This window comes from Carlito syrichta, unplaced genomic scaffold, assembly GCF_000164805.1.
Source record: "Carlito syrichta isolate Samal-C Ts95f unplaced genomic scaffold, Tarsius_syrichta-2.0.1 Scaffold106985, whole genome shotgun sequence".
NCBI classification, from domain to species: Eukaryota; Metazoa; Chordata; class Mammalia; order Primates; family Tarsiidae; genus Carlito; species Carlito syrichta.
In genome coordinates, this window is record NW_007051081.1 from 182,160 (window position 1) to 204,601 (window position 22,442).

General features: G+C 40.9%; 1 protein-coding gene across 1 annotated transcript in view; it reads left to right on the plus strand.

Moving 5' to 3' along the window:
• The window catches only part of FAT3 (FAT atypical cadherin 3), a gene marked incomplete at its 3' end in the record, with an annotated part of 135,613 nt that overhangs the window by 107,507 nt on the left and 5,664 nt on the right, over nucleotides 1-22,442 (plus strand). Inside the window, exons 11-12 of the mRNA XM_008067511.1 lie at nucleotides 11,968-12,357; nucleotides 21,975-22,189. Of these exons, the coding sequence (XP_008065702.1) occupies nucleotides 11,968-12,357; nucleotides 21,975-22,189 (605 nt within the window). The remainder of the gene's footprint in view (nucleotides 1-11,967; nucleotides 12,358-21,974; nucleotides 22,190-22,442) is intronic.

Genomic DNA, 22,442 nt, shown 5'->3' on the forward strand with positions numbered 1-22,442 from the left:
AATACTTAAGAGATTAGGTTATAACAAGACTGTGGCAATCATCTTGGGCAAAATTGATGTTAGTCTCCTCAGACTGCCATAACAAAATAAAACAGACTGGGCAGCTTAAACAACAGAAATTAATTTTCTCACAGGTCTGAAGTCTGGAAATTTAAGTTCAGGGTGCCAGCGTTCATTGGTCACCTTTTGGCAAAGACTCTTTCCCTGATTTGTAGATAATCACCTTCTCACTGTGTGCTCACATAGCCTTTCCTAGGTGCACCTGGGTGGAGAGAGCAAGTTCTGTTTCTCCTACTCTTCTTTTAAGGTCACCAGTCCTATCACATTAGAATCCCACCCTCATGACTTTATTTAAATTTAATTACCTCCTAAAAGCCCCAACTCCAGGGACAGTCTCATTAGAGATTAGGGTTTCCACATATGAATTTTAGGGAGAAAAAATTCAGTCCAAAACACTCTCTGGGATTACTTGCCTCAGGGGAAGATAGCTGTGGTATTGAGAGGCAACCCTGTGAGAGGCCCTTGGGGTGAGGGATCAAGACCTCCAGCAACTACACAGTGAGCTTAAAAACAGACCGACCCTCCAACCTCCATTTGAGCTTTCAGATGAGACTACATCCTTGCCTGGCATCTTGACTGCACCCTCATGAGAAATCTTGAGTCAGAGATAGCCAGTTAAGCAATGCTGGGATTGCTAGCTCATAGAAACCATAAAATAGTAAATATGTTTTTTATGCCGTTAAGTTCTGGGGAAATTTGGCAGAGTCATGGAGAACTAATAAACTAATTCAAGTTCATGGACAACCTAAAGTCTATTCACATATCCTTAAGAATCCCTGACCACAGATTCCACTCTCCAAGGAACAAATACTCTCAGGCAGATTGGGGGCAATCAGACAGGGCCCATCTTGTGAAGGGACAGTCCAGCCATGTTGGCGGCACACCTCCTTTGATGCGGGCAGGTGATAGGTGTTGATGGGTGTGGCTGCTCCTTGTTGGATTAATGGACCTTCCCTGGAATGCTAGACTCACTTGCTCTAGAACTGTCATCCTAGTAGATCTTAGTATATTTATTACTTCTGGAAAGACTCTGAGACAAAATCCAGTTAAAACTCTTCTTCTGGAGAGAAAACTGAGGCCTAGGGACAAAGAGGCTTTCCAACATGATTTAGTTAGTGGCAGAGCTGGCTCTAATAGGAGGGTGTCATCATCTCAGGATAATACTTTCTTCTCTACTCCAGTAATTTCTACCAGAAAATGTTTCAAAATGAATTGATTCAATTCTGATTTCAGCCTATTTTCTCTTTAACTGTCATATATTCTATGCATTTTCTGATGCCCTAGAAGTTGTTACCTCTAAGCTGCAAAGGTCAATGAGTTAATGTTGTTGGGTTTTTTCTTTTCTTGTCCCCAAAGCTCTGTCATTCTCAGAAGTGTTAAATCTTTGAAGGTGGCTGAGGGACTATTAAAATGTCAGTAAAAATTAAATAATACTCCCTAAAGACTGAGAGACATGAGTCATTCTCTGGAGGACATTGTGGTCGAAGCCCTTTGTCTGTCATAGATATCAAAGAGTATAATTTTCTGTTTGAAGCCTTTCCCCAGAGAGTTCAAAAAAGTTACACATGTAGTCTTACTAGGAAAAAAAAGAAATCCTGATCCTCCCACAAACAAGTGCAGAAACTGAGGTTCAAAAAGTTTAAGTGGGTCCTCTCCCAAGGTATCTGTCCAGTGGATAGTGACCTGAGCAAAGGGCTTTGTAGCCCTGTAAGCCCCCCTCTGAATTCCTTGCCTCCTAGCAGTGTTAGGACACCTGGCATGCAGCCAGATTTCATACAGGGCCATGAAACGCTATCATTTCTGTCACATTTGCCAGTCACTTTGGGAGTGATATAAGGTAGCTTTGGGGTAAGACCTGTTTAAATATCCCAGTTCCAACCTTTCCTAGCTATCTGACTGCAAAGAAGTTCCCCAATTCCTTTAAACTTCCACTTCCTCTCTGAAAACTGGTTATCAGCCCTGACTATGTCATAATTCCCTGGAGAGCATTTAAAAATAAACAGGCTAAGCAACAAACGGGCAAGGGTTCCATCTCTGGAAGCTGATTCCAGAAAGTCTTGAATAGGGCTGGACTTTTTTTTTTCTCTAGTTGACTGTGCCGCCTTTAGGAGTCTTTGCATTTGATACATATACAAGGGGGACTCCCAAAAACCTGGAATTTATTTATAAAAATTGTGTATTTATTCTTACATGTTTAAACTTCAGTCATCTTCAAAGTACTTTTTGTTTGATGCAATACCCCTATTGAGATGCTTTTTCTTCTGCTCAAAACAGTTTTGAACTCACCAATTGTGATGCTTTTTAGTGCTTCTACTGTTTTTTTGTTTCACCTCTTCCACACCAGCAAAATGTTTCCCTTTGAATACTTTTTTCATGCAGGGAAACAAACCAAAAAAAGTCACTCAGGGTGAGATCAGGTGAATAGGGAAGGAAGGGCACAGAGGTCATGCTGTTTGGGTCAAAAACTCAACACCCAACATGGTGTGAGCAGGTGTGTTGTCATGGTGGAAGAACCAGTCACCTGCTTGCCACAACTCAGGATGTTTCTTAGGCCAGTTGTGATGCAACCTTCTCAACACTTCCGGATAAAAACTTTGGTTGACTGTTTGATCTGGAGGAATAAATTCCAAGTGTATTACAAAGGACCACCCTCCAAAAAATAATTCTGGTTTTTTTGGGGGGTCCCCTGACCCTTTGTATGCTGTTTTCATTTCCCTATTTAAAATCCAATTTCTTCCAAACGGGTATCAAAACACTAATTGTCAACTGAAATGGCTGATTCTTTCCAGAAAGGGGCATCTTTGGGGAGCATTTTAGCATGGCCACTCCCTGGCAAGGAAACCAAATTTCCAGGTATTAATTGTGGTGGGTCTCTCACATAAGCTCCCTCAGTCACACACCACCTCTTTTGTTGATGCCATGCGTTGGTAACAGGCCTCCGAGCTGCTGAGTTGGATCCAACACTCAACAATGCAGAGGACAGTGATCCAACACTCAGCAATGCAGAGGACAGATTTAAAGGAGTGCTAGTGCAGCTGTGAGAATTTCCACCTATCCCCAGGCATTCTGTGCAGAAAATCCAAGGACCTCACACTTTGATTTCCTGACTCTTCAGGGCATGTTGAGGCCCAGTGGAGTGCGCTTTTCAGTTTTGCTGCACAATACATCCTATCGCTTCACCTTGTGAGGCCTCCTTGACAGGCACAATTTTGTTGTCCATCATTGGCTGGTGAGCTCTTTTAATAACTTCTCACATATTACAAAACACTTACCCACACACCCTCTCCACCTCGCTCATTCCAATCTTTTTTTCTTTCTGCTATTCTATCCATTAACTTAGGTCCAATTTCTAATTTACTCTAGATATATTAGGTCATAACAGCTCTGGTTACTTGCAGTTGACTCCAAAAGTCGAGTTTCACAGTCTACCATTCTAAACTTAGGATTTAGCAATACTGAAGCCTTGATGCTTCTCAGAGTACACCTTGTGATCCCAGCATTCTTAACCTCACATGTGTTATCACCACCTGAAATGCCTGTTCTTCCTGTCGCTCTACAACTTGTATCTTCCCTTCATGGCTCAATGCAGTTGTTTTCTTCTCTGGAAAACTGTCCTTGATCAACCCCCGCCAACAATCAACTCTGTATGTGTTTGTCTCCTTAGAAGTGGGAGCCATTGGAGGGAAAAGGTGCTGGGAGCCATCCTTTGTATCCCCAGTGTCTGCCATGCAGCAGGAGTCATGTATTTACCGCATGGATGAATGAACGGATCCAACGGTCACACTTAGTGGCCCTCAAGAGAGACCTTTTGCATATGATTGGTGGGTAGCATCCAGCCAGAAGTCTTAGGCACCAATAAATGTGGAGATTTGAGTGCTCAGTTGATGAATTAATTTACTTACAATTAACCATGCCAGACCTAGCATAGCTCCAAACCATGGATAATTGAAAGGGTTTATGCCCAGAGGAACCACAGCTTTTTAGATGTCACAGAAGACAGTCTCACCCAACAGTGGGGCCAACATTATGGGCATGAGCCGTGGAGCAGAACTACTTGCTTGGAAGGACCTGGTGCCTGGATTAATGCTCTGTCAAGGCAGTGCTGAGCTTCTTCATATTGTTTAAACAAGGGGCTCTGCATGTTTATTTTACATGGGCACCCACAGTCAAGACATCAGGCCTGCCCAGGAGTGCTGCTGCCAGCTCAGTTGGCAAGTCTGCAGATTTGTGGTGAAGTCATCAGGGTCTCCCAGACTCTGTGACTGGTACTGCCTTCTGTCTTTTTTAACTTTTCAAAAAGCTAAGGGGCTACTGACCTCAGGAGTTGTCATTCTGCTCGTGGGAATGTGCCAGCTTTAGTCATCACCCAATGACAAACCTTTAAAAGGCACTTAAAACAGAAGTAATTAGGGAGTCTATTTAAAATTAATTGCCAACTTAAAAAGTAATTGCTAATTCCATGGGCTTCCTCATGGCAACTTTCTGTTTTATTTCATATCTTCCAAAGGCATGTTTCAAATAGAGGAAAACAGAGCAGTTAGTTTGAGCTGTTTCACTCTAATGGGATTTTATTTGCCTTCCACAGAGGATGAGAGAATTTTAGGCTAGCCATTTTCTTTGCTTAATTTAAGTGTAAAAAGTAGTTTTTAAAAATTCTTTGTACCCCACAAAACCATAAAAAATATTGATTATGAAAAAAAAAGAAAATGAGATACAAAAAAATTCTTTGAAATAACTTTGTAATGAGAACTTTGACAAAAGTGATTTTCTCAATAAAGTCAGTCTTTCTGAGGAAGAACTAAACTAGGGAATGGAAATATCCAGAAAAATAAGCTTATACAATATGTATCTTTTTCTACAATTATTACAAGTGATTTTCATAAAAGCCATTTTACTTCCTTAAAATATGCTCTGTCTCTACTGAATAAAGCCTACAAGGATAAACAAAAAGGAAAAACAGATGACTTTTAGCCATAGTTACTATTTTGACAGAAGTACCTTTGCCTTTTTTGTAAAAAACAAAAATGGGCCCATAAACTAGATAGTACTTTGTAATCTGCTATTTTCAATGACTTGCAAACAGATTCCCATGTCATTACATATTATTTTACATTCTTATGTGACAGTGCATGTAGTATTCGATCTACACTATGTGACATGGATGTATTCATGTTTATTTAAACGATTCTTATCATTAGAAAATTGGGCAGGTACCAGTTTTTTTCACAGATAAAAACATCTACTTAACAATAACTTTTTGTAGTCTATGAGTGTTTTAAACATCCCTGGTTTCTCTACATTGTCCCTTTTGAGTTCAGTTCTTTTGACATGTGCTTTGCAATGGGCGTGTAAGTTCAGTGTGTGTACCACCTGCATGCGTTGTGTTAGCATGATCGTGTACTTGCTTTAGTCATCTGGTTGTTTCCTCTGCAGTTCAACATTCATTTTTTTCCATTTGCCAGGCTCTGTACTCAAATTCACAAAGATGAGTATGACACAGTTCCTCTACCTAAAAGAGTCATTAATGTAGTGGGAAAGAGGACATAAATATATCTAATGATAACGCAAAAATAGAGTCGACAATAATATTAAGGGAGCACCAAGGAGGAAGTAACTGAGGAGAGCAGGAAGCTGCTGCAGAGGAGACCCTGCAAAGAGAGGGAGGGGAGAGAACATTTTGAGTCGAAGGCAGAGCACAAGTGCAGCCTAGACAGGTAAATGTGTGTGGTGCCTTCAGATGTCGCTAGTGGACAGTAGGATGGAAGAGGAAGCAGAAATGACACTGGGAGAGGGTTTGGGACCTGATGGCAAAGGACTAGAATGCCATTCTCAAGTGCTTCCATTTTTAAGAAGCTGGACGTCAGCAACTACCTCAAGCTGCTGGGCCAGGGCTGGATCCAGAGTTTTAAGAACTTAACTCTGGTTAGGTTTGGCTGGGAGGGGACAGTCTCTGCAGCAGCTTGCGATTAGGCAACCCTTGCAACAGTCAGGCACAAGGGGACGGGAGACTCTCTGGCTATGAAATCTAGCCACAAGACACTCAGGAGCTACCTTTGAGTAAGGATCTAAGGAACCTGGCATTCTGATTCATGTAAGGGAGGGAAGTTGGATAGACATGCAGGAAACTCTAAACTACTCTATCTAGCTGAAGTCATTCCTCATCAAGTTGCTACACTCAAGTTAGGAGTGATGTTTGTGGGGCTTCATTTCCCCTCAGTCAGTGCCCGAGGAGCCAAGCAAACAAGTGGGACTTGGAAAATCCTTTTTTAAATGGAAGTGTCACAGCCAGTGTCTCTTGCGAGAAAGACAGAAACCGTCCCCTTCTCGAAAGAAACAGCACTGTCCTTTAAGGATAAGGTTGTAGCAAAGGAACACAATGACATATTCAAGAACCAAAGCTTTTGTTTATCATTTTTCTTCAAAGAATAATCCTATAGCTTAAATAAGAACATAACTTAGTCACCAGCTTGGATCATAAAGACTGTGAAATCTAAACATACTTGTGGGATTTCAAGTGCTCATGAATAGGTATTAATAAAGCCAGAAGAATGTGTTGTTCAAAAACAAGTTATCAGATTGCTTGGGGAATGGGGTCAAGGAACTAACTCTAATAGGACATGAGAAACTTACAGAGTGATTGAAATGTTATGTTTTTGGATGAGGGCATTGATTCCATGAAGGTATGCCTTCATCATCATTTATGAGCTGGGCATTTAAAATGTATTCATACTATTATATGTAAATTATTACTCCTCAGTAAAGTTGATACAGAAATCGATGACTAGAACCCAAATTAAAAGTGCTACTAGAGTCTGATTGTTGAAATTATTTCTTCCCCAGATACCTACTCCATGTAAATATAAATCCCTTTTAAAAAGTCAATTTACAGCAATTTGGTACAGCCCACATTTTCTGTGTGCCACCTGAGAAATAGGTTCTGTCCAGGTGATGGAGAACATAGTGGTGAATGTCAGAAACAAGGGTCTGCAGGAGTCAGAGCAACTGCCAACATAAGACATCAAAGCAAGCAGAGCTCAGCTCTTCCCTAACCTTAGAGGGCCTGGTCTTGGGAATAAGAGAGGAAATCTTTTTTAAAGTCTAAGTTCAAAAAAATCTCAATGTATTTGCTGTGTTGCCATTTGGTTTCAGTGCTGATTCTAACACCTTTAACAATCTCAAGTATAAAACTGAGTGATTCTGACACTGAGTTAGATTAGATTCCTGAAGATAAGCCTATCACTGGGAGTTATTTCTCACCAAAATGTAAGAGTCTGTGTAACTATAAGCTGTGTGTGTGAATTCTGAGTGTTTAGCCGAATAGTATGAATCTGCTAAGTTAAGTCTTCTTCCCATCCAGAATATTCCAATAGCTTTTCATGATCCAGCTGAATGTGGATTTTTTTTTGTTGATGTTGGCCCACTTAGGTCCAAGTCTAGCAACTAAAAAGTGTTTGAGGAGAAGAACAGTCTGTTGGAAATATATTGAAACCAGCTTCATTTGATCAACTTAAAAATGAGTCACAGTCTTGGAAGATAGTCTTAGACCTCGACTGACCTGGGTCTGCTGTTCTAAAAATGAAAATCCAGTAAAAAGTACACTTGCGTAGTTTGGGCAGACCATAGGCTAGAGGCAAGGTTCCTGTCTTCCAGGAGTAGGCCACATTGCCTTCATTTTAAAGCATTTAAAACTTTGAGTTTTATGTAGAGTCCCATGCTCAAAAAGTCCACCTTTCCACTTGGCCAAATTGAGAAGAACCTAGACTCCATCTAGAAACCTTCCGAAAGAGAGAGTATAGATGCCTTTAGCAACCCATTCCAGGATTTCACAGCCTTCCTTAACTGGGGATTTTTATGTGCTATTTCCTTCCTCCGACCTCACACCCCAAAATGACATTACCTGGTACTTACTCTGTACAAGCAGGGATTTTAATCATCGTCTTTTTCCTTGATTTCAGTCCTCTGAAGACCTGCGTGCTCCATTTGCAACAGATAACGTGCAGAAACTTCACTTGCAATGAAAGTCATGCTGCTCTTGGTAACCTGGCATTTCAGCATTTAAAGACACTAAGTAGCTCCATCCTCAGTAAATTAGGCTCAAATTGGAGAAGAGAATTACATACTTAAAAACACAGAGGCAAAATGATGGATTAATGTTATACCTTAATATAACACATCATGACATGTAGTAGTAGTGTTAGACCAATTAGCAAGTGAGGCGTCTGCTCAGGTTCATCCTTTCTGCTGGGCATGTAGCAAAAGGATAGCAATTTGAAGGGTGGCATTTATCAAATCCCTGTGGAGGGAAAGTTGCCACTTTAGTGGTATGACCTGTATTCATTTAGCAAAGATGACACCCCATTGCATGAGAATACAACAAAGACCACAAATACTGTCCCAAAAGTTCTGCCTCCAAATTGGCGTTTATGCTTCTGATTTCCACAAATTATTGAAATTCATTGCATTTATGTCTGAGCTGGAGTTTTAATATGTTCAAAAAATATATTCTGCTCGTTTCTTGAGAGCTAGCAAATACTAGGTTTGGGGGCTTGGGCCCCTCCTTCCCTTTCTGATTCTGCTTCCCTATCAATCTGATTGGTAACAGCAAGGAGAGGAGAACAATAAATCTCCCAGTTCCTCCTGGTGTGAATGCCCAAGATATTGTCAGAAGCAAAATGTATGGAGAGGTGGGGGGAGTGTGGGTCATCAGCTTGAGGGGGAAGGGATGGTTTTCTGCTAGGGTAAAGCAGAAAAGCCCTGTCACCGAGCTTAAATTAACAGAATCTGCCCAGAGGGGAGCCACAGCCTTTATGTGGCTGATGAATGTCAGCCCTGTTAATGCAGCCCTCCAACTGCAGGGCTGGCCCACTGAGCAGGACGCTTGGAGAACGAGGAATCTCCTGCCTGGGGGACCAGAGCCATGCTGAGTGTCCCTGAACAAGGCTGAAGACACAGGTGATATAATTAGATTTTAGCTATCCATCCCCGTGAAGGAAACACAGGCCGCCATTCAAAGTCTCTTCCCCTCTCGTCTTGCTGTCAAGAGTGGCAGTGTGCAAATCCAGCCCTTACCTCTCCTAATGCAGCTGGCTGGAGCACTACACCTTCAAAACAGTGGATCAGAAATTACCTTTCTCCCTAGCTGAACTTTGAGCTTGAAGAGGAAAACCATCCAGGCAGGGCTCTCTTGAAATCCACAAGAAGACTGAGCGAGGAGCCTAGGGAAAGCAAAACTTTGCTTGTTGTCCTTCATGCTCGCCTAGAAATGTTGGTGGTATCAGGCATACTGTCAGCTTGGTTACACACCAGTGAAATGGGTTTTTCAGTCTCCAGCATATGCTCTGCTGAAAGACCCTGCATGAATTTCCTGCCTGCTTTTCTTGTTGGCAAGAGCTGTGTACCATATGCTGGGGGTGGAAATTAAATCCATAGGGAATGTGTGTGACTTGAAAACCTATGTGGTTGTATTTATGTCAATCGCTGATGTGTTTCCATAAATGCATTGCTGTAACTTTGAGAGGCATCCTGAAACTATTGAATCAGTCAAGACAGTTTCTGGGACACATAACCTGTTCTGATACCCAGAGAGGGCTACTGTTTTACAGGTACAGGCTCAATCACCCCAGTAGCTCTCTGTGTATTCACCCCAGGAATTTATATTGAAAATTTTAATCTTATAACCACTCCACAAATAGCCAGAAAGTATCCCTAAAACCTCTGCTTTGGAGACTCATTTCAAGGGGCAGCAAGAGAAGAAGAAAACCTACTTTTTAACCCCAGAACCAATAAAACCAGAGGATGATGTTTATACGTCACAGGTGGTTGCTTTGAAAGTGAAATAAAAGTATATGATGAAACTTTGGGAAAAATGGACTCTCTGGAATGGGACCAAAAACAAGTTCTCAGTGCTGTTCTTCTGGTCAAAGCCACATAATGCAATTTATGTGATCTACACCACATATATGATTTTATTGTTTGCAGAATTTGGACTTAAGGAAAATTGTACATTGGTGAAGTAAAATGTCTAACTCTTATTACTGCCAAATGAGGTATGATAGAAAAATAAAATATAGCTAGGCCCTCCCTTGTAAGAGCTTATATTTTAGGATTTCACAATTCTCAAAAGTATTTTCAGATGGCTGTTACAGCTAATGACAGTCTTCATTAAGAGTATTTAGGATCGGAATGGTGCCTTTTCAGCCTACCAAGTTGTTACATTTTCCTTCTTATGAACCTTAATAACTAAAGTAAATTGGAGGTTTATAAACCATTCTGAAGTGCTGAGATCCTCTAGGGAAAACAGATTAAATCACTCTTTAAAACCAGAAGTAAGTCCAGCCATTATTTGGTAATGTGTTGGGCTGATGGACTTTTCTGGTTGATAGTTTTGACTGTAGTACATATTAACATAGAAAGGTATTTTGATTACTAAGTGCATTTCTTGAACTTGTAGAGCTGGGGACATTCTAGGTCTAGGTCCTCTTCCACCTCTGATGGAGTGCTCCAGACTCACCGGTCTTGGATTTCTTTTTCCCTCTACAGTCTCTTATGAGCTCATCCGTTCTCATAGCTTTTTGTGTGGTTTGTACACTGACGATGCTCAATTGTAGAGCTCCTGCTTGGCTCTCTTCTCTGAACTCCAGCCTCCTCCATCTGACTTCCTACTTGACATCTCCACTTAATATCAAAAGGGCATTTCAGTCTTCATCTGTCCAGAATGAGGCTGCTGGTGTTTCATCCAGAACTTGATCCTCCTGCAGCCCTCTGCATTGCTCATGGCAACCCCTCTTTCCAGTTTCTCAGGCCAAGACCCTGAAAGCCTTTCTTTCGCTCACATCCCATATCTTGCCAGCTCCGCCATCAGAAAACATTCCTTTCTCATCACCTCCAAGTTCAGAAGACATCCAGGACTCCCTCACTTTACCCCGCATGGGTGCTCAGAGTAGGTATGGAACCTGGCCTCTTCTCACCACTTCTGTTGCCGTCCTGTGCTCCAGCCACTGTTATCACATGTCTGTGTCCCTCAGGAGCCTGCTGGCCAGCCTCCCTGCTTCCTTTCTCGCCAAGCATCTTTCTTTTTATAATCAGTAGCTGGCAGGATCCTGTTCACATCTAAGCCACAGCCCATGAACCTCTTTCAAAGCTTTCCAGCGGCTTCTGCCTCACCATCATGACCCCACTAGAATATAAAACTTTCCTCAAGAAGTGGTGGACTTTTGTTCATTACTAGAATCTCTCGGAACTAGAATAGTGCCTGATGGACTGTAAATAAATATTTGTTGAAGTAATTAACTAAATGATTGTTTTCTGTTTATTTTTCTGTGACACGTCTTTACCCATGCCTCTACTAGCATCTGAGAGTTTTTCTTAAAAACTCATGGGTTATGTATTAAAAATACCCAACTAGGGGTAGGTACAGTGGTTCATGCATATAATCTCAGTACTTTGGGAGGCCAAGGCAAGAGGATTGCTTGAGGCCAGGAGTTTGAAACCAGCCTGGGCAACATAGCCAGACCCTGTCTCTACAAAAAAATGAAGATATTAGCCAGATATGCACCTGTAGTACTAGCTACTCGGAGGTTGAGGGGACGAGCCCAGGAGGTCAAGGTTATAGTGAGCTATGACCACACCACTGCATTCCAGCATGGGAGGCAGAGTGTCTCAAAAAAAAATCTAGTTATTTTTTTTATCTGTTGCCAACATGTTCCCAGTTTCTTTAAGTTTTTAACTTGGTTGTATTTTTTTTTCTTTATAAACTGTGGCTTACATTTTTGTAGGACCAAAGCTGTCTATTTCTGTTTTGACTATGTTTTGTGTATGCAGCCCTTCAGAAGTCCGCCAAGCCGTAATGTCCTCCGGCAGGTTGTACAACCATGTTCTTGTCCTCTCACGTTCATGTTTCTCTGGCAGGCATCAACAGGAAGGTGGTGTACTCCCTGGTGGACTCGGCTGACGGGGTCTTCTCCATTGACAGTTCGTCGGGCATCATCATCCTGGAGCGGCCACTGGACCGTGAGCAGCAGTCCTCCTACAATATCAGTGTGCAGGCTGCTGACCAGAGCCCAGGACAGGTCCTTTCCTCTCTCACCATCGTCACCATCACTGTCCTGGACATTAACGACAACCCACCTGTGTTTGAGAGAAGGGACTACCTGGTGACAGTGCCTGAGGACACCTCCCCTGGCACCCAAGTCCTTGCTGTTTTTGCCACCAGCAAAGATATTGGCACAAATGCTGAGATTACGTATCTCATCCGCTCTGGGAATGAGCAGAGGAAATTTAGGATCGACCCAAAGACAGGTGAGTAAATAGCAACCTACCTCGAATGCAGGGCTTCACTGTACACTGCTTCTCCTCCTAGCACTCTGACCTCCCTTCTCCTCCCTCCCTCATCTTGGAAACAAATCTTTAGGTAGTCCACATGCAGCCCTTCAGTGCTCTACTTCTAAGGATGGCCCTACTAAATATCAGCTCCTAGCTTTGGGCTTACTTGGCAAATTACCTGGTTGCCTTCAGGGTTTCTAGATGGGAGGGCTTGGGGTCAGCAATGTGGTTTCTCTGTGGGTATAGGAAGTCATACTTGCATCCCAAGAACAAGGGTTTGTTTCTCTCTCTTTTTTGTTTATTAGTTTTACTTTTTATTTTATTTTATTTTTATTTTAAGATGTGGGGTACAATTCAGGATTAAGTATACAAGTGGTCATCATATAGGTAAAGTTTGGGCCTCCCTTTGGTCTCCACTTTGCCTGGTTTGAGATCAGGTACCCTTGTTAATATTGTGTCCCCACCCCCCTCACCGTACCCTGGCAGTATCCTGCTACTGCCAATCCCTTTCTTATAGTATTATGGTAAATGTTCAGGGTCCACTTATGAGTGAGAGCATGTGATACTCTGTTCTTTGTGATAGATCACTGAGTATGATAGACTATAAATCCATCCAAGTTGCTACAAAGTTCATATGTTTGTCCTTCTTTATGGCTGCTTAATATTCCATTGTATCCAGTCCAATGTTAATGGACAGCTTGGTTGGCTCCATGTGTTTGCTATTGTGAATAATGCTGCAATAAACAAGCATGTGCAGGTATCTTTTTGTAGAATGATTTGAGTTCCTCTGGGTATATTCCCTGTAGGGGGATTGTTGGGTCATATGGAAGATTGATGTCTAGTTCTTTTAGAAATTGTCATACTGTTTTCCAAAGAGGTTGCATTAGCTTGCATTCCCACTAGCAGTGTAGAAGCTTTCCTTTTTCTCCACATCTGTTGTTGCTTGTTTTATTAATGATGGTCATTCTTACTGGGGTTAGGTGGGATCTCAATGTGGTTTTGATTTGCATTTCTCTGATGATTAATGAGGCTGAGCACTTTTTCATGTGTCTTTTGGCTGCTTCTTTTGAGAAGTGTCTATTCATGTCTTTTGCCCACTTTTTAATGAGCCTGCTTATTTTTTTCCTTTTGGCACATTTGAATTCCTTATAGATCTTGGATGTTAGGCCTTTTTCAGTTAAAGTTGGCAAATATTTTTCCCCATTCTGTGGGCTGTCTCCCTGCTCTCTTGATGGTTTCTTTCACTTTGCAGAAGCTCGTCATTTTGATAAGGTCCCATTTGTCTACCTTACCTCTCATGGCGTGGGCACTTGGGATTTTCATCAGGAATTGGTTGCAAGTTCCAATTTCCATAAGGGTGTTGCCTGCATTTTCTAAGGTTCTATAGTTTGAGGTTTTATGTTAGGTCATTTATCAGTTGAGAGTTGATTTTTGTGTATGATGGTAGGTAGGGGTCCTGTTTCAATCTTCCACATGTGGTCTGCCAGTTTTGCTAGCACCATTTTCTCCTCTCCCCAGTCGTTCTTGGAGGAGAATAGATTCTCCTCCCCCGAGTCGTTCTTGGTGGAGGCTTTGTCAAAGATGAGTTGGTTGAGAAATTGAGGTTTTGCTTCTGGAAACTCTATCCTGTTCCATGGGTCCTTATGCCTATTCTTGTACCAATACTAAGTGTTTTGATTATTGTAGCCTTATAGTAAAGTTTAAAGTCTGAAAGTGTGATACCTCCTGCTACATTTGTTTTGCTCAGGATTGTTTTGGCTATTTATGGTTGTTTATGTTTCCACATGAATTTCTGTATTGTCATTTCCAGGTCTAAGAAGAATGATGTTGGTAATTTAATGGTTATTGCATTCAATCTGTAGATTGCCTTTGGTAGGATGGACATCTTAACAATGTTGATTCTTCCTATCCATGGGCATAGAATATTTTTCCATTTGTTTGTACCTTCCTGGATTTCTCTGAGGAGTGTTTTGTAGTTTTCATTGTAAAGGTCTTTCACTTCTCTGCTTAGGAAGACGCTGAGGTATTTCTTTTTTGTGTGTGGCTGTTGTGAATGGGATTGTGCTTTTTATTTGGTTCTCTACCTGTTTGTTGTTGGTGTATAAGAATGCGACTGTCTTTTGCAAATTTATTTTGTACTCTGAGACTTTGTCAAAGTCCTTTATCAGTGAAAGCAGGTTTTTGACAGATTCTCTTGGGTTTTCCAGGTATAGGATCATATCGTCAGCAAAGAGGGATAACTTGACTTATTTTCCTGTTTGGATACCCCTGATTACCTTCTCTTATCTAATTGCTCTAGGTAGGATATCCAACACAATGTTGAACGAGTGGGGTGACAGTGGACAGCCTTGTCTTGTTTTGGTTTTCAGGAGAAATGTTTCCAGTTTCTGTCCATTTAGCAATATGCTGGCTGTGGGTTTATCATAGATGGCGCTTACTATTTTGAGGTATGTTCCTTCTATGCCTAGGTGTTTGAGGGTTTTTATCAAGAAGGGATGCTGGGTTTTATCAAAAACTTTTTCTGTATCTAATGATATAATCATGCAGTTCTTGTTTTTACATCTGTTGATGTATTTATTTATATTTACGATCTTGTGGGTATTGAACCTGCCTTGTATTCTGGGGATGAACTCTACTTGGTCATAGAGGATAATTTTTGAGATGTGTTGTTGGATCTGATTTGCTAGAATCTTGTTGAGAATTTTTGCATCTATGTTAATTAGGGATATTGGCCTGTAATTCTCTTTTTGCGACGGATCTTTACTGGTTTGGGTATCAGTGTGATGTTAGCTTCATAAAATGATTTGGGGAAAATTCCATCTTTCTCAATTGCCAGGAATACTTTCAATAGGATTGGTATCAGCTCCTTCTTGTACATTTTATAGAATTCTGCTGGAAAACCCTCTGGTCCTGGGCTTTTTTTTTTTTTTGTGGGTAGTTTTCTTATGAGGGAGTCAATTTCCTGGGTTGTTATTGGTCTACATATGGTCTCAATTTCTTCTTGTTTCAACCTGGGGAAGTTGTGTGATGTCAAAAAGTCCTCTATTTCATTTAGGCTATCAAGTTTGTTTCTACAGGAGTACATAGTAATCTCTGATAATCTCTGGTATTTGGGGGGGGGGGGTCAGTTGTGCTTTGATCTTTTGCATTTCTGATTGTGTCTATTTGAGCTTTTTCTCTCTTTTTCTTGGTCATTCTCAGAGTCCATCAATCTTGTTTATTCTTTCAAAAAGCCAGCTTTTTGTTTTGTTGATTTTTTTTCCTATGATATTTTTGTCTTCTATGTCCCATATTTGGACTTTTACTTTGGTGATCTGGATTCTTCTGCTAAAGTTAGGGTTGCGGTGGTCTTGTCTTTCCAGCTCCCTGAGGGGATTTGTTAGGCTGTTAACTTATGATCTTTTCATTTTCTTGATGTGTGTTTGTAGAGATAGAAATTCCCCTCTTAGAACTGTTTTCATGGTATCCCAGAGATTTTGGTAAGATACTTCTTCATTTTCTTTTGTTTCCAGGAATCTTTTAATTTCTGTTTTGATTTCTGTTGACCCATAATCGTTCAGCATCATGTTTTGGAAGGGGTTTAGGGGAATTTTGTTGGTGTTAATATTTATTTTTATTTCACTGTGGTCTGAGAAGGTGCATGGCAGTATTTCGATTTTATGAAATTTGTTTATGTTTGATTTTTAGTCAAGGATATGATAAATCTTGGAGTACATTCCATGTGGTGATTAATAGAATGTATATTCCATGGCTGTTGGGTGGAGTGTTCTGTAAGTACCTATTAAGTTCATTTGGTCAAGTGTCAAGTTGAGGTTTCAGATCTCTTCGTTGATTTTTATTTGCCTTGATGATCTATCTAGGGTTGTTAGTGGGATATTTAAATCCCCAGCTACAATAGTGTTAGAGTCAGTATCTTTTTTTAGTTTAATTTGTAGTTACTTTATAAATGCTGGTTCTCCTGTGTTGGGTGCATATATGTTTAGAATAGATATTTCTTTTTGATGGATTGAACCCTTTATCATTATGTAATGTCCGTTTTTATCTTTTTAAATTTTTGATAGCTTAAAGTTTGTTTTGTCTGATATTAAGATCACGATTCCTGCCTTCTTTTGTGATCTATTCACCTGGAAACTCGTTTTGCATCCTCTAACTTTGAGTCTGTGTGCATCCCTTGTGGTGAGATGAGTTTCCTGGTTGCAGCAAATTATTAGGTCACGGTTTTTTAATCTAATTTGCCATTCTGTGTCTTTTCAGTCATACATTTAATCCATTCACATTCAGGTAGATTATTGAAATGTGATTTTTTTATCCCCGTCATGAGGTTCTTATAAAGTTTTTTCTTTTTCTGTTTGTTTTCTTTTAGTATTTGGGTTGATGTATGTGTGTGTTTTCAAGTTTGCAGTCATTTTTGTATTCTCTGTTAATTCTGTGTTCTGCTGTTCTCTTGGGAAGTGCATGGTCATTCTTTTTTTCTTTCTTCTGTGCTTAGTACCTTTTTAAGCATCTCCTGTAAAGCGGGTCCCATCTCTTAGGGATTGGATGTCTGGGAAGGATTTTAATACTCCACTGCTGATGAAGCTGAGGTGGCTGGGTAGGAAATTCTTGATTGAAATTGGTTGAAATTGCTCATCTTTCAGGACTTTGAATATTGGATTACAGTCTCTTCTAGCATGTAGTGTTTCTGTCAATAGGTCTGCTGCTATTCTGATTGATTTTTCCTGGTAGGTAGTCTGACTTTTCTCACTGACTGCCTTTAGGACTTTTTCTTTTGTACCTACTTTGTGTAGGTGAATTAATATGTGTCTAGGGGTTGGTCTTCTCATTTAATTTCTTGCAGGAGTCCTCTGTATCTCTTGTGTTTGGATGGTCACATCTCTGGTGAGATGGGGAAAGTTTTCTTGGATAACTTCCTGGAAAACTTGCTCTAAGGTGTTCTTATTTCCCTTTATTTTTCTGGGATAACAAACAGGCATAGTTCAGTCTCTTGATACAATTGCACATCACTTGGAGGCTTTGTTCTTTCTTTCTGAGTTTTCTTTCTGTATTTTTTTACAGATCAGGTTAATTCCATTTTTTGGTCTCCAAGTTCTGGGATTCTTTCTTCTGCTTGATTAAATCTGCTTTCCCTGCTTGTCATCTTGTTATTTATTTATTGGATGAAATTTTTGCGACCAAAAACTCTATTACAAGTTCTTTCAGTGTTGCATCTTTTCTTTCTTGAGTCTTATTCACTTTTTCCATCCATTCCCTAATCCCTGTTGTATTTTGGGGCCATGCAGATTGTTGACATGCATTGCTTGGGTTCTGAGGTTTGGCATTTCAGGTGTTTTTTATTTGTTGCACTGAGAATTTCCTGTGTTCTTCCACTAATTTTTTTCCTCATTTGTGATAGATCTCTTTCTTTCCTTGTTAATTCCATTAATCAGTGGCAGTGGGATAGGCTTTCACTTCTGATGTTTGCTCAACCCTCTATTCTTCACTGATCAGGCTCTGAATTGTTCTATTTTGAAACAGGCTATGGGTGGGAAGCTTTGCTGTCTCTTGTAGTTTTGAAAGTCAAAGAAGGTAGAGGATGGGGAGCGAAGATTCAGAAACTACTTGCAAATCACAATGTTCACTGATTGTTGTATGGATTCCCTGAAATGCACTCCCCACCACCACTCTATATAGCAATGCAATGGGTACGTGTATGTATTCCTGAGTCCAAGGTACAGTAACAACAATGAAGAGAACAGATAAAAGTAGAGTGAAATAAGATGGACAAAAATTTAAAAATAAAATAAGATTTAAAAAATAGAACAAAGGCAGAAACCAAACCAAAAAACAATTAAACACACACAGACACATACACACACACACACACACACACACACACACACACACACCAAAACAGACTGGAAAAACAACAAAGCGAAACAAACAAACAAAAAAAAACAGGAAAACCAAACACACATACAAACACTCCCAACACAAAATGAAAGGAGAAGAAAAAGTGATAAAAAGAAAGAAAAAAGGGAATTTAGATTGAACCCTCACACATATATTCACACAAACATTAAACTAAAAAAAGAATAAGAAAGCAAAAGCAAACAAATAAAACTGAAAGATGAACACTCAATCATTCATGTTCACACATAAACATAAAAAAAGAAGGAAGAAAGAAAAAAGAAAAAGAAAAAAAGGGTGGGGGGATGCCAATCGAACCCTCACCTACACATTCATGCATAAAGGAAGAGTATTTAAAAAAAATTTTTTTAAATAAACAAATAAAGGAAAAACCCTGCCCTCTTGTGGCAGTTTTTATAATTGTTCCTCTCAGCTGCTCACAGATAGTCCCCTCTGCTGTCTCCTACTGAACTGGCCTCATTCACAATCTCCCCAGTATCTAGTCCAGGGAAGGAGGAGAGAGTGGTGCGGGGTGGGGGGGGCTTCAGCCATATGGTCAGGAGGATCCCCTCCAGTGAGAGATGCAGGATTATCTCTTCCTCAGGATCTAGTGGTGGGGGTAGTCAGGCTTATCCTGATGTCGAGTCCTCATAGTGTGGCTAATGTCCAGACTCTACCTGTGTTCGTCCTTCTCAGTCATGCGCCCGCAGTGTGGGTCTGATGTTCAGAGGATTGCTGGGGAGGAGGAGGTTGGGTTAGCCCCAGAATCATCACTGATCTCTTTGGAGGTCTTCCACATCCTTTTCTGGCCACATTCTTTGTCCCGTGGCTGAATCAGTGTAGGAGTGGGGAACTGAGACTCAGCACTCCTCCTGTCTCTCCAGAGTTTGTGCTTTCAGGATATTCCCTCTGGGTCATGATCAAACCCTGAGTACTTAATCTGTCGGTCACAGAGATCTGGTCTGTCACTCTGTGGTGAGCAAGCCAGATCACTTTCGTGCCCAGTTTTTAAGACAGTGGCACGGTGTCTGTTTCGTCTTCTCCAGTGGGACTCTGCCTCTGGGCTCCCTTGCTGTGCTCCCTCCACAGTCCTTGCTGCCATTATCTGGCCAGGAGCTGCAGTGGTGAGGCAGAGCCTGGAGCCAGCAGTCTCTCCCCGCAGCCTATTCCTAGGAAGGACATTGTTGATTTTTTTTAAATGGTGCTCAGCTTCTGTGTCCCAGGAAGCTCTAGGAACTAAGCAGAGCAGTTGTGGCACCAGCCACTTCACCAGGAGAGCCCTGGCTACTTGCTCCTGAGTCCCCACTCAGTCAGCCACTCACACATCCACTTACTCACCAACACATATACAAAATTTTCCATACACTCACTTACTCACACTGGGACTCACATAGTCCAACTGGCTCTGCCACCATCTTCCTCCCTTCCTATTAGTTTTTCTTAAATCCTAAGTACATGTGTTGCACTTGCTACCGTCTACTTTCTATCACTGGCCAAGGCAGATAACTTCCCAAATTTCCAGTGTTATCATATTAATAAGTTATCTGCATGGTATGTGGGACCTTCTAAACTCAGCACCCCAAGGACCCCAAAGACTGCCTCAGTGGGTTGGAACTAGTGCTGTGTCTAAAACCTATCTACCACTCCTGGTCAGAACACTGTCATTTCTCACTACCCTCTTTTCAAGCTCTGGGGGAACATGTAACATCACCTAGGAAGACGATGTCTACACAGAAAGTAGAGAACACAAAGAGAACCCAAGGCTTTCTTTTCATCAGTGAGTGAATAAGTATTAGACACACTTTGAGTAGATAAAGATGGTAATTCAGAAAACAAGCTTGTATAACCTTTGAAAAGCAAACATACCCGTATATTTTTATATTTTCATAGAGTGTTTGAATTTCTATTTCCAAGTACTTTCATGGGTATTCTCACTTGTTTACTGATTTCCCTATGAGTAGCCAAAGCTGTTTCCATTGTGCAGATAAGAAAGGCAAATCTCTTCCCTTATCACTCAGGTAGGATGTACCTGCTGAGCAAGGTGGCACAGGAAGTCCATTCTCCTATGGAAAGTCCAGAAAATGCAAACAAGAACTGATTATGATCAGCAATGTTTATTTAACATGACCAGTATGCCAGGCTCTTATTAAAGCATTGGATATTTCTTACATTTTTTTCATATGGGAAAAATAGAACTTTAAAGAGGTTAAATAATTTCCAAATGTCCACTGTTAATGAGTGGCTTATCCAAGATCTGAACTCTAACCTCTCTGACTCTGAAATGTATCCTCTAACCTCCATATGATATAACACTGCTATACTGTTTGCTGCAAAAAAAAAAAAAAAAAAAAATGCAAGAGATTCAGTCCTGGCTCTTAAGTTTAGGAAGGTAGAAATACTGATGGAGGAATTGCATTAGCAGCTTCTCCCAGCAGTAACTCTGTTTATTAAGGTCATTACTTCAAATTAAAATGTATGGGGATTTCCCTCACTTAAATATGTGTTAGCCTTAGCCTGTCTAGTTATGGTCATTGTATATGAATACCATGGGGAAGTGGTTAAGTACTATTTAAACTTGGCACTGACTAACAAGACTGGGATGCAAAATAAAGCACTCGAGGTAGTAGATGCTAAGAAAACTTCATTATGGGAGAAAGATGTTCATACTACAGGAGTGACTTCCGTGTTGGAGGAGCTTATTGGCAGTCCTAGCCACTAGAGAAGTCTCCTGTTGGGAAATATGAGTGGATGTGACCTTCCCACAAGTCCTAATGATTGTTGACCAGGTAGAGGAAAGCAAATGCCCTTGAGAAGTGCCCTGCAGGCACTACAGTAGCAATCTGCCCACTGCAGGATTGGTCACCTGACTGGAGTGGCTAGGATGGGAAGGATGTAGCACTAACAGGGCCCCTCGTGAGGTGGCCCCCAGCTTCTGGAATGCTCTTGGTAAAGCATTAAATAAACAAATTTATGAATATTTAAGGTTCTTGGCTGGAGATGATGTTATAAATATTGCCATGATTATCGAGTTGCTGACCAATATTTTCTAGCTGCTTTCACTTGTTTATTTGTTTAAACAACTCTGTGTCATGGGCATTGTCATCTCGGTTCTGTGGTTGCAGGCGCTAACTCCAGGTAGTTCCTGTTCCATTATGTCACTATACTTGGAGATTTCGGAGATCTTTGCCCTCTTTGTGCCATAATAGTTTTAGATAAGTGCATTATAACTTGGCAAGGTACCTTTGTGGTTAATTCAATTCCGTGTAGTCCACAAGTATTTACTTGCTGACAAGAATGGACTCGTGCAATTTCATGCACGCATCTCAGCCCATTCTTGGTCTTCCTGGGTTCACCTGAGGAACTGGGAGATACTGATTGGGGATGCTTGTTGCTGTTATGACTCCTTTGTTGTATGAGAGTGAACAATGTCAGAGATTTGCAGGCTGCTTGAGAGATGTTCAGGAACCCTTATGGAAACATGAAAAGACTTCTCATTTCTTCAGCGCTGTATTTGATGGATAGCTGTACTTTCACTGACAGCATTAATCAGACTTCTGGAATGCTTTCAGTAGGGCATTAAGTAAACAAACTCCTGAATATCTAAAATTCTTGACTGGAGATGATGTTATAAATATTACCATGATTGTAGAATTGCTGACTGATGTTTTTTCCTAATCAAATATAAAGCTCTCCATTTTTCTTCAAAGGGGATATTTCTGTCTCTGACATCCTGGACTATGAATTATGCAAAAGGTTTTACCTGGTGGTGGAAGCCAAAGATGGGGGCACCCCAGCTCTCAGTGCCGTGGCCACTGTCAGCATTAACCTCACAGATGTGAATGACAACCCTCCTAAGTTCAGTCAAGATGTCTACAGTGCTGTCATCAGTGAAGATGCCTTGGTGGGGGACTCTGTCATTCTGGTAGGTACCTGAAGAAGGGCTTGGGGAATGTGTCTAGATGTCTGGGACTAATCATCCTCAAGAAAGTGAAGAATTAAGCAAAGTTTACCTTAGAATTTCTTACATTTCCCTCTTTCGGTGTCCATCTGTCCCCAAGAATGATAGCCAGACACTGGTCTTTCAACGGCTCTTTCTGCGGTTTGTATATTAAAAAGGGTTTGATAGATTAATTTGTTTCAAGATGTAAGTGACTGATAATCATTTATCTCCTAGT